The sequence below is a fragment of the Anolis carolinensis genome, chromosome 3, assembly GCF_035594765.1.
Source record: "Anolis carolinensis isolate JA03-04 chromosome 3, rAnoCar3.1.pri, whole genome shotgun sequence".
Lineage (NCBI taxonomy): Eukaryota > Metazoa > Chordata > Lepidosauria > Squamata > Dactyloidae > Anolis > Anolis carolinensis.
In genome coordinates this window covers 151316400-151330779 of record NC_085843.1, presented here as the reverse complement: position 1 = coordinate 151330779, position 14380 = coordinate 151316400, and the positions used below count along the sequence as shown (strand labels likewise).

Here is a 14380-nt window from a genome sequence, read left to right as displayed (position 1 = left end):
GCTTACCGAAAGGTTGGCAGGTTGAATTGAGGAAGTGGGGTGAGCTCCTGCTGTTAGCCCAGCAGATTGAAAATGTGCAAATGTGAGTAGACCAATAGGTACTTTGGCGGGAAGATAACAGCACTCCATGCAATCATGTTAGTCACATGACCTTGGAGGTATGTATGGACAACACTGGCTCTTTGGCTTAAAAATGGCAATGAGCACCAACCTCCACAGTTGGACATGACTAGACTTAATGTCAGGGGAAAACCTTTACCTTTACCTGGACCAATGAGAATTTTTACAATTCTTTACAATTCTAGGTTTATTCTGTGCACCCCCCCCCCCCAATTTTCTACACAGGAATGGTTTCCCCCCGAGACACAAAAATACTGTGTGTATTTGGGGCAGAGTTAGTCCCTAACTCCAGCATTTTCTGTGTTCTATGTACTGATGTTCCAAAAGGAAACAGCATGTGCTGTGCAGAGAAAAGTACAGTAGAGTCTCATTTATCCAAGCTAAACGGGCCGGCAGAAGCTTGGATAAGCAAGTATCTTGGATAATAAGGAGGGATTAAGGAAAACCCCATTAAGCATCAAATTAGGTTATGATTTTACAAATTAAGCACCAAAACATCATGTTATACAACAAATTTGACAGAAAAAGTAGTTCAGTACGCAGTAATGTTATGTTGTAATTACTGTATTTACGAATTTAGCACCAAAATATCACGATATATTGAAAACATTGACTACAAAAATGGCTTGGATAATCCAGAGGCTTGGATAAGCGAGGCTGGGATAAATGAGACTCTACTGTATTAGTTCGGTGCATAAATATTTCTTTCTACACTGTAAATAGCATTTTACATGGAGGGACAGTTGAAAATTTTGCACAGAATATGTCCGAAACTGTGAATAGTCTAGGAAAACTACATAGGGAAGAAAACTGCCTAAATTACTAACTACTTCTCTTGGGAATAGAATTAGTGAGGAATTCCATCACTGCTTTAGAGCAACCTAGCAATGGAAGGGCTTGGTCAAAGTGTGATGTTAACTGAAATGAAAGTGTGCTTTAAGACACAGAACTTTTCCAAACACATTTAGACATAGAAGCCTGTCCTTAGGCTACCTAATATGATAAGTGCTATCCTCGGATCCACCCCCACCCCCTGAATACAACAGTGTCTTGCTTAAAAAAGTTACTGTTTCATCTCCTCCCAACAAGGAATGGAGTGTTGCCAGAAGGGTATAGAAAAAAATTCATCACTGAACAGTTGTAATTATCCAAGATCTCGGTTGGATATTTCAAAATTCTTGATTAAGAAATCCTTAGAAGTTTGTCTAACTATAAATATTAGCCAGCTAGGGAACATGTGTCAAACTCAAGTTCCATGGGCCAAATCCAGCCCACCATACCATTTTATGTTGCCCTCCAATTGGAGGACTACAACTCATGTATACCTCATGGTTAGACATCCTGACTAAAACTGATGGGAGTTGTGAGACAATAACATCTGGATTACTATCCTGACTAAACTCTCCTTTTTAGTCAGGATAGTGTGGTTAAAATTTAGATACAAGGCTTTGTGGATACAATATCTGACTTTAAAAGGTCATTTTAACCTTTCACCAACCTCAGAACCAGAAGTTCTGTTGGGTTGCAATTCCCATTATCCCAGTCCACATGGCTAATAATCAAAAGTGATGGGAGTAGTTGTTGAATAACATCTGGGGACCAAAATTGGGTAAAAACTAAAGAGTACTAACCATGAGATAAAACAATTGTAGTTGACCCTCTGTATCCACAGATTTTCCGTCCATGGATTCAGTAGTCCTTCTAAGGCAACCGCAAGGCTGATGTGGCTCTTGATAAAAAAATGTTTTTAAAAGTTGACAACCCTGGGCTAGGGCATGAAACCCCATTTTGATGGTGGTTTATTATAACTAACAACTTTTTGCAAACCGTCATTTCCTGTATTTGGTCGTAATTGCAAACTGGCTTCTTCCAACTTTGAACAGAAATGTTAAACTTATTTTTCATGCCCATGGGGCTCTTTGTGATGTGTTTTCATTATGGGGAAATTATTCCGGGGCTAGAATGCTCAGTTTAGACAGAGCAAACATGTTTTTCCTATGAGACATCTATCACAATCCAGAAGTCCCAGAGTTTTGTAAATTTTGTTGGCAGTTGGCTGGCCATGGAAAAGAACCAAATGCTCTGTAAGAAGTAAAGAAAGTGAAAGTCCAGAGGCACTGGATGGAGAATCCCCAAAAGGTAAAACTGGCCTCAGCTTTCCATTACTTATAGGACCAATGACACTTGATCCTAGAAACTAGGAAACAGTGTCATTGCTATATTTGATAATGTGCAAAACCTTTTATTTTCATTTTTTCTTACAGGTTTGCACTACACTCAGATTAATTGTACTTAGTCACGAAGGAGGGAGGGTGGTATGATAACTACATGTTGCATATCATGTAAAAGATTTCACAAGGAAAAGTGGGGAAGTGTTGTGCATTGCCATCTAGTTTCACCTTCATAAGGATGCAAAAGAGTAAATCCACCATTCCATTCACAATATATACACAATAAGCTAAGCTAAAATACTCTCTTCCATTTTTGTAATTCAATTTTGGACAACATTTTGGAAGGAAAAAATCAATCACAGAACTGTAGGATAATACAGTTGACTATTTTAGCTCTGCTTGGCTGATGGCTGACATTTTGTTTGCTGTGTTTCAAGAGCATTTAAAGATTAAACGTGGCTACCAATGGAAGTCACCATATTTTTGTGATGACCACTATGTTCCTATTGAGAGTCCTTCTATCTGTTAAAAACATATAGGCCTTTAATTTAAAAGTGGGAATTATTTCAACTTTCTTCCCATCCCAGGGTGATGCATCCTGTTTTCAGAGCCTAAATTCCCTCCCTAAATCCCATTATTTCCAGGAACTTTCTGGTCATCATGATATATTTAGCTTGAAGAAAAGAAGGCTTGGGGGGGATTTATCACAATGTTTAAATATTTGAAACAATTCCACATTGAGGAAGGAGCAAGCTTGTTTTCTGCTGCTCTAGAGACTAGGAAACAGAGGAATGGATTCAAATTGCAAGGGAAAGGATTCCACCTAAACATTAGAAAGAACTTTCTGATCATAATAATTGTTTGATAGTGGAATTTGCTGCCTCAGAGTGTGGTAGAATCTCATTTCCTTGAAGTTTAAAGCAGAGGCTGAATAGCCATCTGTCAGGGGTGCTTTGATTATATGTTCCTGCATGGCATAGGATTGGACTTGATGGCCCTTGAGGTATATTTCAATTCTATGATTCTGCGATCAATTGCAGGATTCAGTCAGAGCTTCCAAGCACCAGCTTGAGAGTATGCTACTCCCCTCCCACTTCATCTGAGGTTTTATCATTAAACCAGGAGGGTAAATCACGGGATGGAGAAAATCACAATCAAACTACAAACGATTGGCACTAAGGACCTCATCACATTTGCCATTGGAATCACCATGGATCGTGACGAATTTGGTGGTGGCAGGTTTGGGAACCTGTCACCCCACACTCTACATCGCCTGATGTCCTCTTTACCTCATCCCGCAGGGGAAGTATCTGCTGTCCGCTTCCCCATGTTGATATCTATGCAACACTGGAAGCCTCCTGTGTTTCTTCAACCACAACGTACGCTGGTTTTGCTTCAGTTTTGCCACGAAGCCCTGATAGAAATAATGTACATCATGAAATGGGAGCCAGTGTGCTCCATAGCAAAATGGAAGAGGAACCAGCATATGCCACCAAATTTTATTTATTTATTTATTTATTTATTTACATCACTTTTACCCCGCCATTCTCACCCGTAGGGACTCAGGGCAGCTTACAACAGTCAGCAATTTACATTGCCCAGAACACATTCAATAAAACAATAACAAAATCAATAAACATTACAACAATAGCACATCAATTAAAAACTCTATTAAACTCTATTAAACCATGAATTATAAAAATTTTAGAAATGCATATGTGATGAGGTCGTAAGTGGCATAAAAAGATGCAACATACATTTTTTCAAAAAAAATGCAATATAACCTCCATTATACATTATAAACCAATTTTCTTATTTAGTTATCTTTTCTAATCACCACACTCTGATTTTTATCTAAAACGAATCTCCCACCTATTAAAAAAGGTCCATCCTCACTCCCACTACTTCCTATAAAAATTACTATAACACTTTGAAAAAACATAAGAAAAAGCTTTCCCATCTATCTCCCTAAAGACTTAAATTTCAGTTCAATGATTATCTTCTGAATATTATTAAATACAAATATATATATATTTCTGAAAAAGTCCTGTCTCTAATCTATTTAATTTTCAAAATCCCAAATCTTCACCTTTTGTTTCTTCTTTATAAAAACCATGAAAGGTTCTCAGTCATTTACAATTTTTTTCTTTTAGTCATTCCTTTCATCTTTATAATGCAACCTTGTCTTGACAGTGAAATTGTATTTTTCCAGTTGTGCACAGAGCATTGTTGCAATTAAAATCATGTAGTGCATTAATTTACTATTTAAATTTTTAATTTGTTCATTTTTAAGCCCCCACAAGAATAAACTCTGCTCTAGACCACTACTTCTTAAACTGTGGATCCTGCCCCCAAATGGGGTCTTCAGCTCAATGTTGGAGTCACCAAAATCGGTGACAGCAAAAGGTTTTTGAATGTTACCATTTTACACTAATCTTTTGTCAACAACATGCAGTATTGACTGAAGAAAATGCTTCAACAATACTCCACATAAAAGAAAATCGGCCTATTTAGTAAACTTTGCAAAGGTTATTTTTTTTTCAATAAATGTTAGATTTTTATTTCTAGTTTATATACCCATATACCTGGGGTCACATAAAAAATTCTTATACATTTTTAAAAGCTTAGTCTGTCCACTGTCCTGATGAAGGTAATATGGGAGGCTAGGCAATTTTATTTCTTGTATACGGTGGTGAGTGTTCTTAGGATACTTGACAAATAGAAAGGAAGAGAGTGGGTGAGTGGAAGAAAGGCAACAGCATTGATCCATGAGTTCTTCTGAGCTCTTGTACCACACTTACATCTATTATATGGCTACAGTTGCCCCAAGGTCATTGACATGTGGAGGGCTGCAGATTGGAGTCAAGTTGCTTTCTTCCAACTTATGGTCCCTTTTTCAAATATATAGGGTTTCCCTACCAGATGTGTGACCTCTGCATATGTTTATTCATGAGCCCAAAAGTAATAATGATCATAACAGGGAGTTATTTTTAGTTTACATTCTGGAAGCATCTGCTTGCCCGATGGCCTCATCCCACTTCACTTCACTAAATTTTGAGCAGAGATAGGCAAAGGACAAATAAAGCTGTTATTCCCAAGGTAGTGTCACATGGCCTCCAGGGAGAGGAGATCCCAACATATTGCAGATTGCAACACTGGATTCTTCCAGGCAAGAAAAATGTGTAGAGTGGTTGCAAAACATGTTGATATAGTTCTCAGGGCTTTGAGCGAGTTTCTTTTCAGGACCCACAACACATTTGAACAAAAAGGCTCATCACTTCCTCTTTTTAAAATTGTCTTTCTTTGTGTATTGGTGCATCAGTAAAATATGTTTTTACAGTATATTTTTGCTATAACACTAAGAAAAAAATAATAATGAGAACATGTGTTCTTCAAACTGTATGATCACATTAGCTAAATACATCCTTGGGTTTATTAATATAATTATTGAAAATCTTTTGGAGGAGCCCTTCACAAGATCTATGAAATAATTATGAAAACTTCCCAGAAAGATTGTGGAAGAGACAGCTGGCAAAAGCAGGTAAAACCCAAGGAGCTATATTGCAAGAAGTCATAATTCTTTGCACCAATCTAGGAAACTTCAGCTTTATACCTAAGTAAAGACAATATTTTTTTTAGTATTTCTCATTGACTTCAAATTGTAAAGAAAAGAGGTTGGGATTCTAAATTCATTTTACTTGCAAATATAATTTACAGTTATCCCAAAGTATTTTCATAATGTGGACAAAGCGCCACCATTCTCTTGCTCTCACTTATGCCTTTTAAAAAACACATTAAGCCCAATGTGTATTGATCCAGAAAGTAATAGAACCTCAACATGCATATTAAACATGTTCCAAAATAAAACTAATTTGCATAATGACCAAACCACACTTGATTGCTCTTTTATTTCCCAGAATTCAACTTAGACATAATTGTCTGGATAGCATGTGTCCTCACGGTGCCACAGGTATGTTAGTGTCAGTAATGTTAGCACACCTTCTGTTGTAGCACAGAAAAACACTTTCAGACTGTGGAGTAGATTTAAAAATATGGCTTCCTAAGGCTGGATCTGCACAACCATATAATCCAGTTTCTAAATCCAGATGATCTGCTTTGAACTGGATTATATGAATATACATTGCTGCATAAACAGGTTCAAAGCAGATCAGGTTTGTTGTATGTCTTTCGGGCAGATCGTCTAGATCCAGAAACTGGATTATATGGCAGTGTAGATCCAGTCTAAGTTAGGAGAGGCCGAAGCACTTTGCTTTAAACTGAACCTTCCAGGAAAGGGACGATTCTGTCCCTCATCTCCACTCCTCCCTGCTGAGTTAAAGGAGCGCAAATTCTTTTTGTGCTTTTAACTAATTTTGCAGCAACTGAAGTAATATTGAGAACAAAGAAGGAAAGTGGGGAGAGAGAAACTGGAACATTCTAAGAGCGGGTTAAAAAGGGGAAAAACAGGATTAATTTCTACTAAATTGGGACAATTGGAGAACAAGTGTGAGTTATTGCTGCATTTTATGTTACTAAAATAAATCAAATCACCTTTTCCTTTTTTTAATGTTTTCTAGGTGGTGCAGAGTGTTGCCTACCTGTATGTAATCAGCACAACCACTATCATACCATCTCCTTTTTGCAACTCTGAATTCTGCCACACCTATCCTGCCTCTTGGCTCCCTTCCCTTCCTCTAACTTACCAGCCGTGGTTAATTCTAAGTCACTTGTTTCCTTGGCTTTCTATAAGCTGCTAATTTCTCTGCTCTATTTTTGGCGTTATTTTCCCAAACGTGCACAAAGCACTTCTGCTTGTTTACCCCAGAGCCTCCAGAGACTGACAAAAGCCTCAAGGCTGCTGCTGTTTATTGTACACACTTGGACTGCAAAGGGTTTATTTTCAGTTGGAGGCAGGTAGACCTGAGTTGGGATAAAGACCAATCATGCCTGTCACCCTCCCAAGGCATTTTTCAGCACAATGCAAGATGTGGGCCCGTTTTCTATGTTTATTCTTACCTTTTAAATTGATTCCACATTCTCATAAATACTAATTTAGACCTACCTGGGTGGTGATAGTTTACTCTGTGTTTACAGCCCTCCCCCTCTTTCTTTCTGCTGGTACAAAAGTACCTCTTCGATTTTCTTCCCCAGCTGCTAGCTGCAGCAAGTCAAAATTGCAGGCTAATGGTGAGGTGAGCAGCTTATAATATATGATAATCAATACTTCAAATCTGCTTTCTGTGATGTGACATAAAAGAGAGAAGTTTTATGGGGAGGGGGAGATAAACCTGCTGATTTTTTCCTCTTCCTTCTAGCACAGTGGTACAAAGGCTTGGAGTGCTGGTGGGTTTTCCCTTCAAGGTCAATGTGTGCTGATTTCCTCATAAAACCACTCACTCTTCGTCTACCTCTCCCTTTTGCTTCATATTTAATTCAGCTGGTGCTAGGAATCCCAGGTAGCTTAAATGGAAGCCTAGTCAATACCACAAGCATAAATACAAATCTTGTGAATTTTGTACATACTTGGAAATAGCTAGAGGAACAGGCAAGTGCAAATGAGGGTCATCTCAAGCAGCAGACATGCAATAGGCAAGGTGAGATGGTTGCCTTAGGAGATTTTGGACACCGTTGACAGTGGCAGAAAGGGAGTGAACAAAAGAATATTTTCACCCAGGAAGAAATGCTGCACACAGGGACACTGAGGCCTGATTATGGCTGCAGTTGCAATAAAAAGCCCTCCCCTGTTTTCATTTTCATAGGTTCCAGGATATATGAATGCTCCAGCCCAAATTGGGACAGCCGAAATAGAATGGCTACAACTACTTTAAGGGGCCCCTGGTGGCACAGTGTGTTAAAGCGCTGAGCTGCTGAACTTGCGGACCAAAAGGTCCCAGGTTCAAATCCCAGGAGCGGAGTGAGCACCCGCTGTTAGCCCCAGCTCCTGTCAACCCAGCAGTTCGAAAATATGCAAATGTGAGTAGATCAATAGGTACCGCTCCGGCGGGAAGGTAATGGCGCTCCATGCAGTCATGCTGGCCACATGACCTGGAGATGTCTATGGACAACACCGGCTCTTCAGCTTAGAAATGAAGATGAGCACCAACCCCTAGAGTCATTCACGACTGGACTTAACGTCAGGGGAAACCCTTACCTTTACCTTTTACACCTACTTTGTCTACATTTCTAATCCATTGTTTTATCATTGCATGCATTTTTATTTAATCCCTGAAAATACTTCAGAAGCAATTTAGGCACGATAACTTTGAATAAAATAGGGAGATCTGAATAAAATGATCAAGAATCAGGTATTATATACATCTAAGTATAGATGGGTTGTAAGTGTTTGCATTTTTTTTTCACATTAAAAGACGTTTGGGAATGTTCTGGTGTTTTGCTGAAACTCCAGAGGAGACACACATTCCAGATTAGTATGGACAACTGGGCTAGCTCTAATTTGAACCAGTCCACTGTCCACACAGTCAAACATCACCAACCCTCTTTCCCTGTAATTTGGATAGATCAGAGTTGCATTTTTCCTGTTTTCTTGGTAGTCAGGTGGGAAATCCGGAGAGCTCCTGTCTTTTATTGGGCACCTTTGCTAACATCAGCAATGAAGACCCCATGGCCAGGAAAAGAGAGAGGGGTGATTTTCACTCCTTCTCCTTGGTTGCACAGGTGCCTTTGTGGATGTCACTGTGGCACTTGGGAACTCTGCAGAGCCCTGCGCTGGCTTCTGCAGTGACAGTAATAACAGTCCAGAGATGGGTAACTGTGCAGATAAGTTATACTAGGAGTAGACCGATTAGACAGTCTAGACTCTCTTCCCACTGCTACCACAGCTTGAAGGTAGAGCATGTAAAGAGCCCCACTGAATTTGGGAGCCAGTCCAAAGTAGTAATGCCCTGGATTAGCCCCATATTCATGTGACCACGTATGTGAGCCCTATGTCTTTTCAATGGTACATGTACAAGAGAAGTTCCCAACAGATTCACCAGTGTGCTTTAAAAGTCTGTGTTCAATTGGTTGCTCTTTGGATGTTTGTCTGTGAGATTTTGTGGTGCCATATACTTAGGTGTGGCCACATATACTGTAACAGTTGTGTGGGAGAGATTATTTCAGAATTTCAGAAAGAATGTCATGCAAGTTTCATTGGCTGAAATGCCATCTTCTGCAAAACTGTCAACTACCCCTTTTTGAAATGCTCATCCATGACTTCATGAAGAGCTAGCATGCTCTTTTAGAAGGAGAAGATAAAAATAAAGAAAATTCCTAAATCTAGAAGCCAACAACAATTTGTCAGAACTTCCCACTCACACGTTTTTGCCTCCTTGCTCATTACAAAAGCTAATAAATTTTTATTACATCTTCAAAATGCCTAGTAAATACAGTACCATTTTTTTTACCATTTGAAAGTGCTCTTTTTTAAAATAAAAAATAGATATGTAACACCTGAGCTTCAAAAAGTCATAATACAAGATTGCAGGGAGTATATAGCATCAAACTTGCAAACTATAAAAATTGGTCAGATTATATACCATATTTCTTCAGTTCTAAGGCCCTTTCTACCGTGCCATATAAACTTCAAATTATCTGTTTCATGCCCCCCCCCTCAAATTTATATGTTTAACAATGCCAGCTAAATTATTTTAAGATCTATAACATGAAATGTCACTAACGCCTCTTCTCATGGCAATGAAAATTCAAAACTAATAGACTCAACTAAACTATTTTCTGCATTTTTGTAACACTTGCCTTACTTGCATCAATCTTAAAATGAAAAAGTGCTGTGTTGTTGGGGAGGAAGATAGAGATTGACTATTTGAAAAAACATCTCCCTATGTGAGCCTACCTATCTTTGAAGATCTGCAGAGGCAGGTTTTTGCTCAGTCCCACCACCATTGTCTGGTGAGGACATAAGAGACACTCTACTTGATGGCTTTTTCCAGAGAACTTCCTTTCTTCCTTCCCCAGAAAGCCCAGTTGGCCCCATCCCTGCTGAATTTCTGTAATTTTTAAAGGAAGCTTTCAGTTTTTAGTGTGCTGTGGCAAATAAGGAATTTAACAGGGTTGTAGTGTTTGTATTTCATTATGTTGTAAGTGTCTTTAAATGTTATGTTTTAATTGCATGTAATGCTGTTTTAACTTGTTTTTAATTTGTGTTTTGCACATAACTTAAGTAGAATTGTGTTTCTACGTTTGTATTGTGTTTTATATTGTACTGTGCTTTTAGGATGTTGTAGGCCACTGCTGATTCCGTGCTTGAAGAAAGGTGGGATAATACATATATACACACATACAAAAACACATATATCTACTTAATGCTCCTAGCAGTAGATGACCCAGTTGCCATTCGCAGAGATCCCTATGGTCTATGCACAGATCATCCAGAGGTAAAAAGTGCATGTACACACAGTTCTTTATAACCACATACTTTTTTTTGCTTCTTATTATAACCCTGTGATGATCAAGAAGAAAACCTGCTTCATTAACAGTTTTTGCAATCACTATGAGAAAACAAAGTAAGCTGTCTGACTGGAAATATTATCCATTCCACAAAAATGTAAATGCATGACATCCTTCCTAATAGTATGAATTTCACAAATCAATTTTCCACTTTTTCATCAAACAAAACAAAAAAGGAGAAAAACCCAATTACTCAATCCATACTCATGTCAAATAAAAAAGCAATAATGCCTTTCTTGACAAGCTCGTACTTAATGCACAATAGCAGAAAACTCCATTTCTGCATTCTTTGCTGGGAAAAAAGCTTTTCAAGAAACTCCTTTCATTACACAAACTGCCATGCAACATAACAATTACAAACAAGCAGAAGGCTCATGATGGAGCTAAGCTTCCTTAATTTTTATGAACAGTTTGTATTCGTGTGGAGTCGGACATTATCCAGTTATTGGATTTGTTAGGGGAAAAAATAATTATTAGAATGTCTCTTGGTATTTGTGACTACCTTTTCTCAAACAATTTTAGCACAACAAAGCCAAACAGATTTCTACACCAGGTTAGTCTATGGTAGATGCTCAATTCTACTGAGTGGAAGTCTGTAATGATGCCATGTATATTTCCTCTGAGCTGTACAGCTGTGGGTGTACCTTGGGAACAGTTCTAAATAAATCTACTATCTCAACTGGTTGGTTTATGCAATGCTCCTGAAATGTCTGACTGTGATTTCTTTTCATAATGAAGAACTCCAGTGGCCAAGGGAGCAGGTTGTAATCAAATGAAGGGAGCTGATTAATGACTTAAAAGCCTTGTTGTTTCTTGTTTGTTTTGCAGAACAAGAAGAGTGCATTAATTGCACAGATGAATGCCGAGTGCTTGGTCATTCTGATAGATGCTGGATGCCCCAGTTCCCCACTGCCAACCAGGCTGAAAATGCAGATTATCGAACAAATCTCTTTGTCCCCACAGTGGAAGCTAATGTTGAGACTGAGACTTACGAAACTGTGAACCCCACGGGGAAAAAGACTTTTTGTACATTCGGGAAAGACAAGAGAGAGCACACTATTCTCATTGCCAATGTGAAACCTTATCTCAAAGCCAAACGTGCCCTGAGTCCTCTCCTCCAAGAGGTTCCCTCAGCATCAAGCAGCCCAACCAAGACCTGTATTGAGCCTTGCGCCTCAACAAAAGGACCACTGGATAGTTGTGAAGTCAAACCAGGAGCCTTGGCTGAACCCAGCAGCCAGTACATGACAGCTACTGACAGTCAGTATCTATCACCTAGTAAACAGTCCAGAGACGCTGCATTCATTGCATCTGATCAGATGGCTAGGGTCTTTGCTGAGGTACATTCCCGAGTGAGCCGAGACTCCTCTGAGATGGACGCTGTGTTGGAGCAGATAGACCGTTCAAACAGGGAATTAGGGAGAGAGTCAGTGGATGCGGAGGAAGTAGTCCGGGAGATTGACAAGCTTTTGCAGGACTGTCGGGGAAATGACCCTGTGGCTGTGAGAAAATGAAACAAAAGAAAACAAAAGACAGCCTGGCATTTATTTGCTTCTTCTGCTGAATTAAAAAAAAATCTCCCCTGGTTCTAAAATTTATACAGGGATGAACGAAGACCAATGCTGCTTTAAGGCTTTTAGTGAACATCTGAAGTGCCCACAAGTATGTTCTTTTCACTGCTCTTTCTTTTTCAGATAACACTGGTTTCGTTTTTTACCAAACTTTCATTAGAACAGTGTGATGTATGTTAAAAGAAAGAAGGAGGGAGGGAAGTGAGGAAAGAAGGAAGAAAGGAAGGACAGAAGGAATGAAGGAAAGACAGAAAATTGGTGCCACTTTGACAATCTAATAGAAAGTTGTAGAAAAAAGACAAATGGAACCTGTTATTTTAAGACTGATAGTTGATGTTGACTTCACTGTTTACCTGTAGACCCCGTAAAAAGCAGGGTGGAATAGTTCTGTGATAGGTTTCCAGCAGTCATTACATGCTTCTACTGAAAATCCCAAAATCAGAAACCAAGTAAACATTCAAAAATTCCTGTAGTCAACCAAGCTACACCAAGCATTAACAGTCATTTGTGATAACCATTTCTGTATAAAGTTATCTGCCACACACACACATAGACACACACGAAAGAAAAGAAAAGAAAAACAAACAAAAAGAGAAAGAAACCCAAAATCCCATTCCATAGCATTGTTCAGCAAAAATATTCTGGTCATTAGTAATTCAGCTCATGTCATATTAAAGTTAAATGTAAAATGGTAGAGTCCATGTTTGTCCTGCACACGCATAAACTAACTCACAAGGTAAGAAGAGGGAGAAGAGGCTTTAGTGTCCAGCAAAACTCTAGGCTAGCAGTATGTTGTAAACCTGAGGCATAATATGAGATCACAAATAATAATTATCCTTCGATGGGTAATAATAGAGGAGATAAATTAACATTATTAACACCTTTTGTAAGTCATTTGTGGACACTAAAATAGCTCAAGTGAGTGAAACATTTCAGACATCCACACAAATCCACATAAATCATTTAAATGTGCAAATGTAAGAAGATTCAATGTGTTTACATCAAATGACATATTTTTATTGATTTATTGCAGATTCAGTGCATTTGAGCCAAATTGTTGAGTGTATAAGAGCTATATTGTGTATTTTATTAAATTAATATATAGTTGTGTTGCAAAAAAGAAATATTTGGGCTTATAATGTAAATGGCAGATGTTGCCTCAGTAGCTGTTGAACTCTATGAGTTTTGTTCTCTCCTTTTTCTTTTCTTTTTCCTTTTCCTTTTTCCCCGCGGAGTGTGGGAAGCAGGGCCTCAGAGCAAAGTCTCTTGTTTAATGTATGGTCTACCAAGTACCGCAGTACATAATCTGTTCAAAATGTGTCTTGAGTGAGTTGATGGAGCTAACTGAACGGCCGACAAATACATCCATCAGTCATGGTTATGTGCAAGTCCTTGTAGAAGCTTCTGTCGCAACCCATGTTTAATAACAAAAATTACACTTGAACCAACACCTGGAACCTCCTTGTTCTTTACTGAGCGTGCTCAGTCATTCACAAAGACACAGACCGGTCTGTTTAGATAGTGTGGTCATGGTTGAATTCTCAAATTACCCTAATATTTCAAAGTTCAATACTAGTCTTTGGTTCATAGAGCGTGAAAATGCTTTGGTGCCCATGTGATACAAACAATCTTTTGTCTGGGTTTCTGGAAAGAGCTGTTACATTGACTAAAGTTTCAGTGTGAGCTCACAAGCCTCCCTCTATCCCTCCCTCTATCAGCCTTCATTATTTATTCTCTCTCTCTCTCTCTCTCTCTCTCTCTCTCTCTCTCTCTCTCTCTCTCTCTCTCTCTATCTCTCTCTCTCTCTTCTTTTCTCCTCTCTCTCTCTCTCTCTCTCTCTCTCTCTCTCTTCTTTTCTCCTCTCTCTCTCTCTCTCTCTCTCTCTCTCTCTCCTTTTCTCCTGTTCTTGGCACACACTTTCCAATATGCTGTTCTGCATTCGATTCTTACAAAACTACAGCATAAATTTAATGTTTTCTTTGAAATTTGTATGAGCACAACTGAGCACCAGAATTTTAGCTATACATGTTCATAAAGCATTCATATAATCCCTTA

General features: G+C 38.7%; 1 protein-coding gene across 9 annotated transcripts in view; it reads left to right on the top strand.

Annotated features, from left to right (window-relative positions):
• Positions 1–13775, top strand: part of LOC100555004 (protocadherin-17) — a 192807-nt gene extending 179032 nt beyond the window's left edge. For 2 of the 9 annotated variants that reach the window (XM_003218650.3, XM_008106832.2), the window contains one exon: positions 11583–13775. In XM_003218650.3, the coding sequence (XP_003218698.2) occupies positions 11583–12268 (686 nt within the window). In that variant the 3' untranslated portion in view covers positions 12269–13775. Of the gene's footprint in view, positions 1–2172; positions 2260–11582 lie in introns of those variants that run through there. The other 7 variants (XR_010004414.1, XM_008106831.2, XR_010004412.1 and 4 more) reach the window with 7 other exon arrangements.
• Positions 13776–14380: the final 605 nt, after the last annotated feature.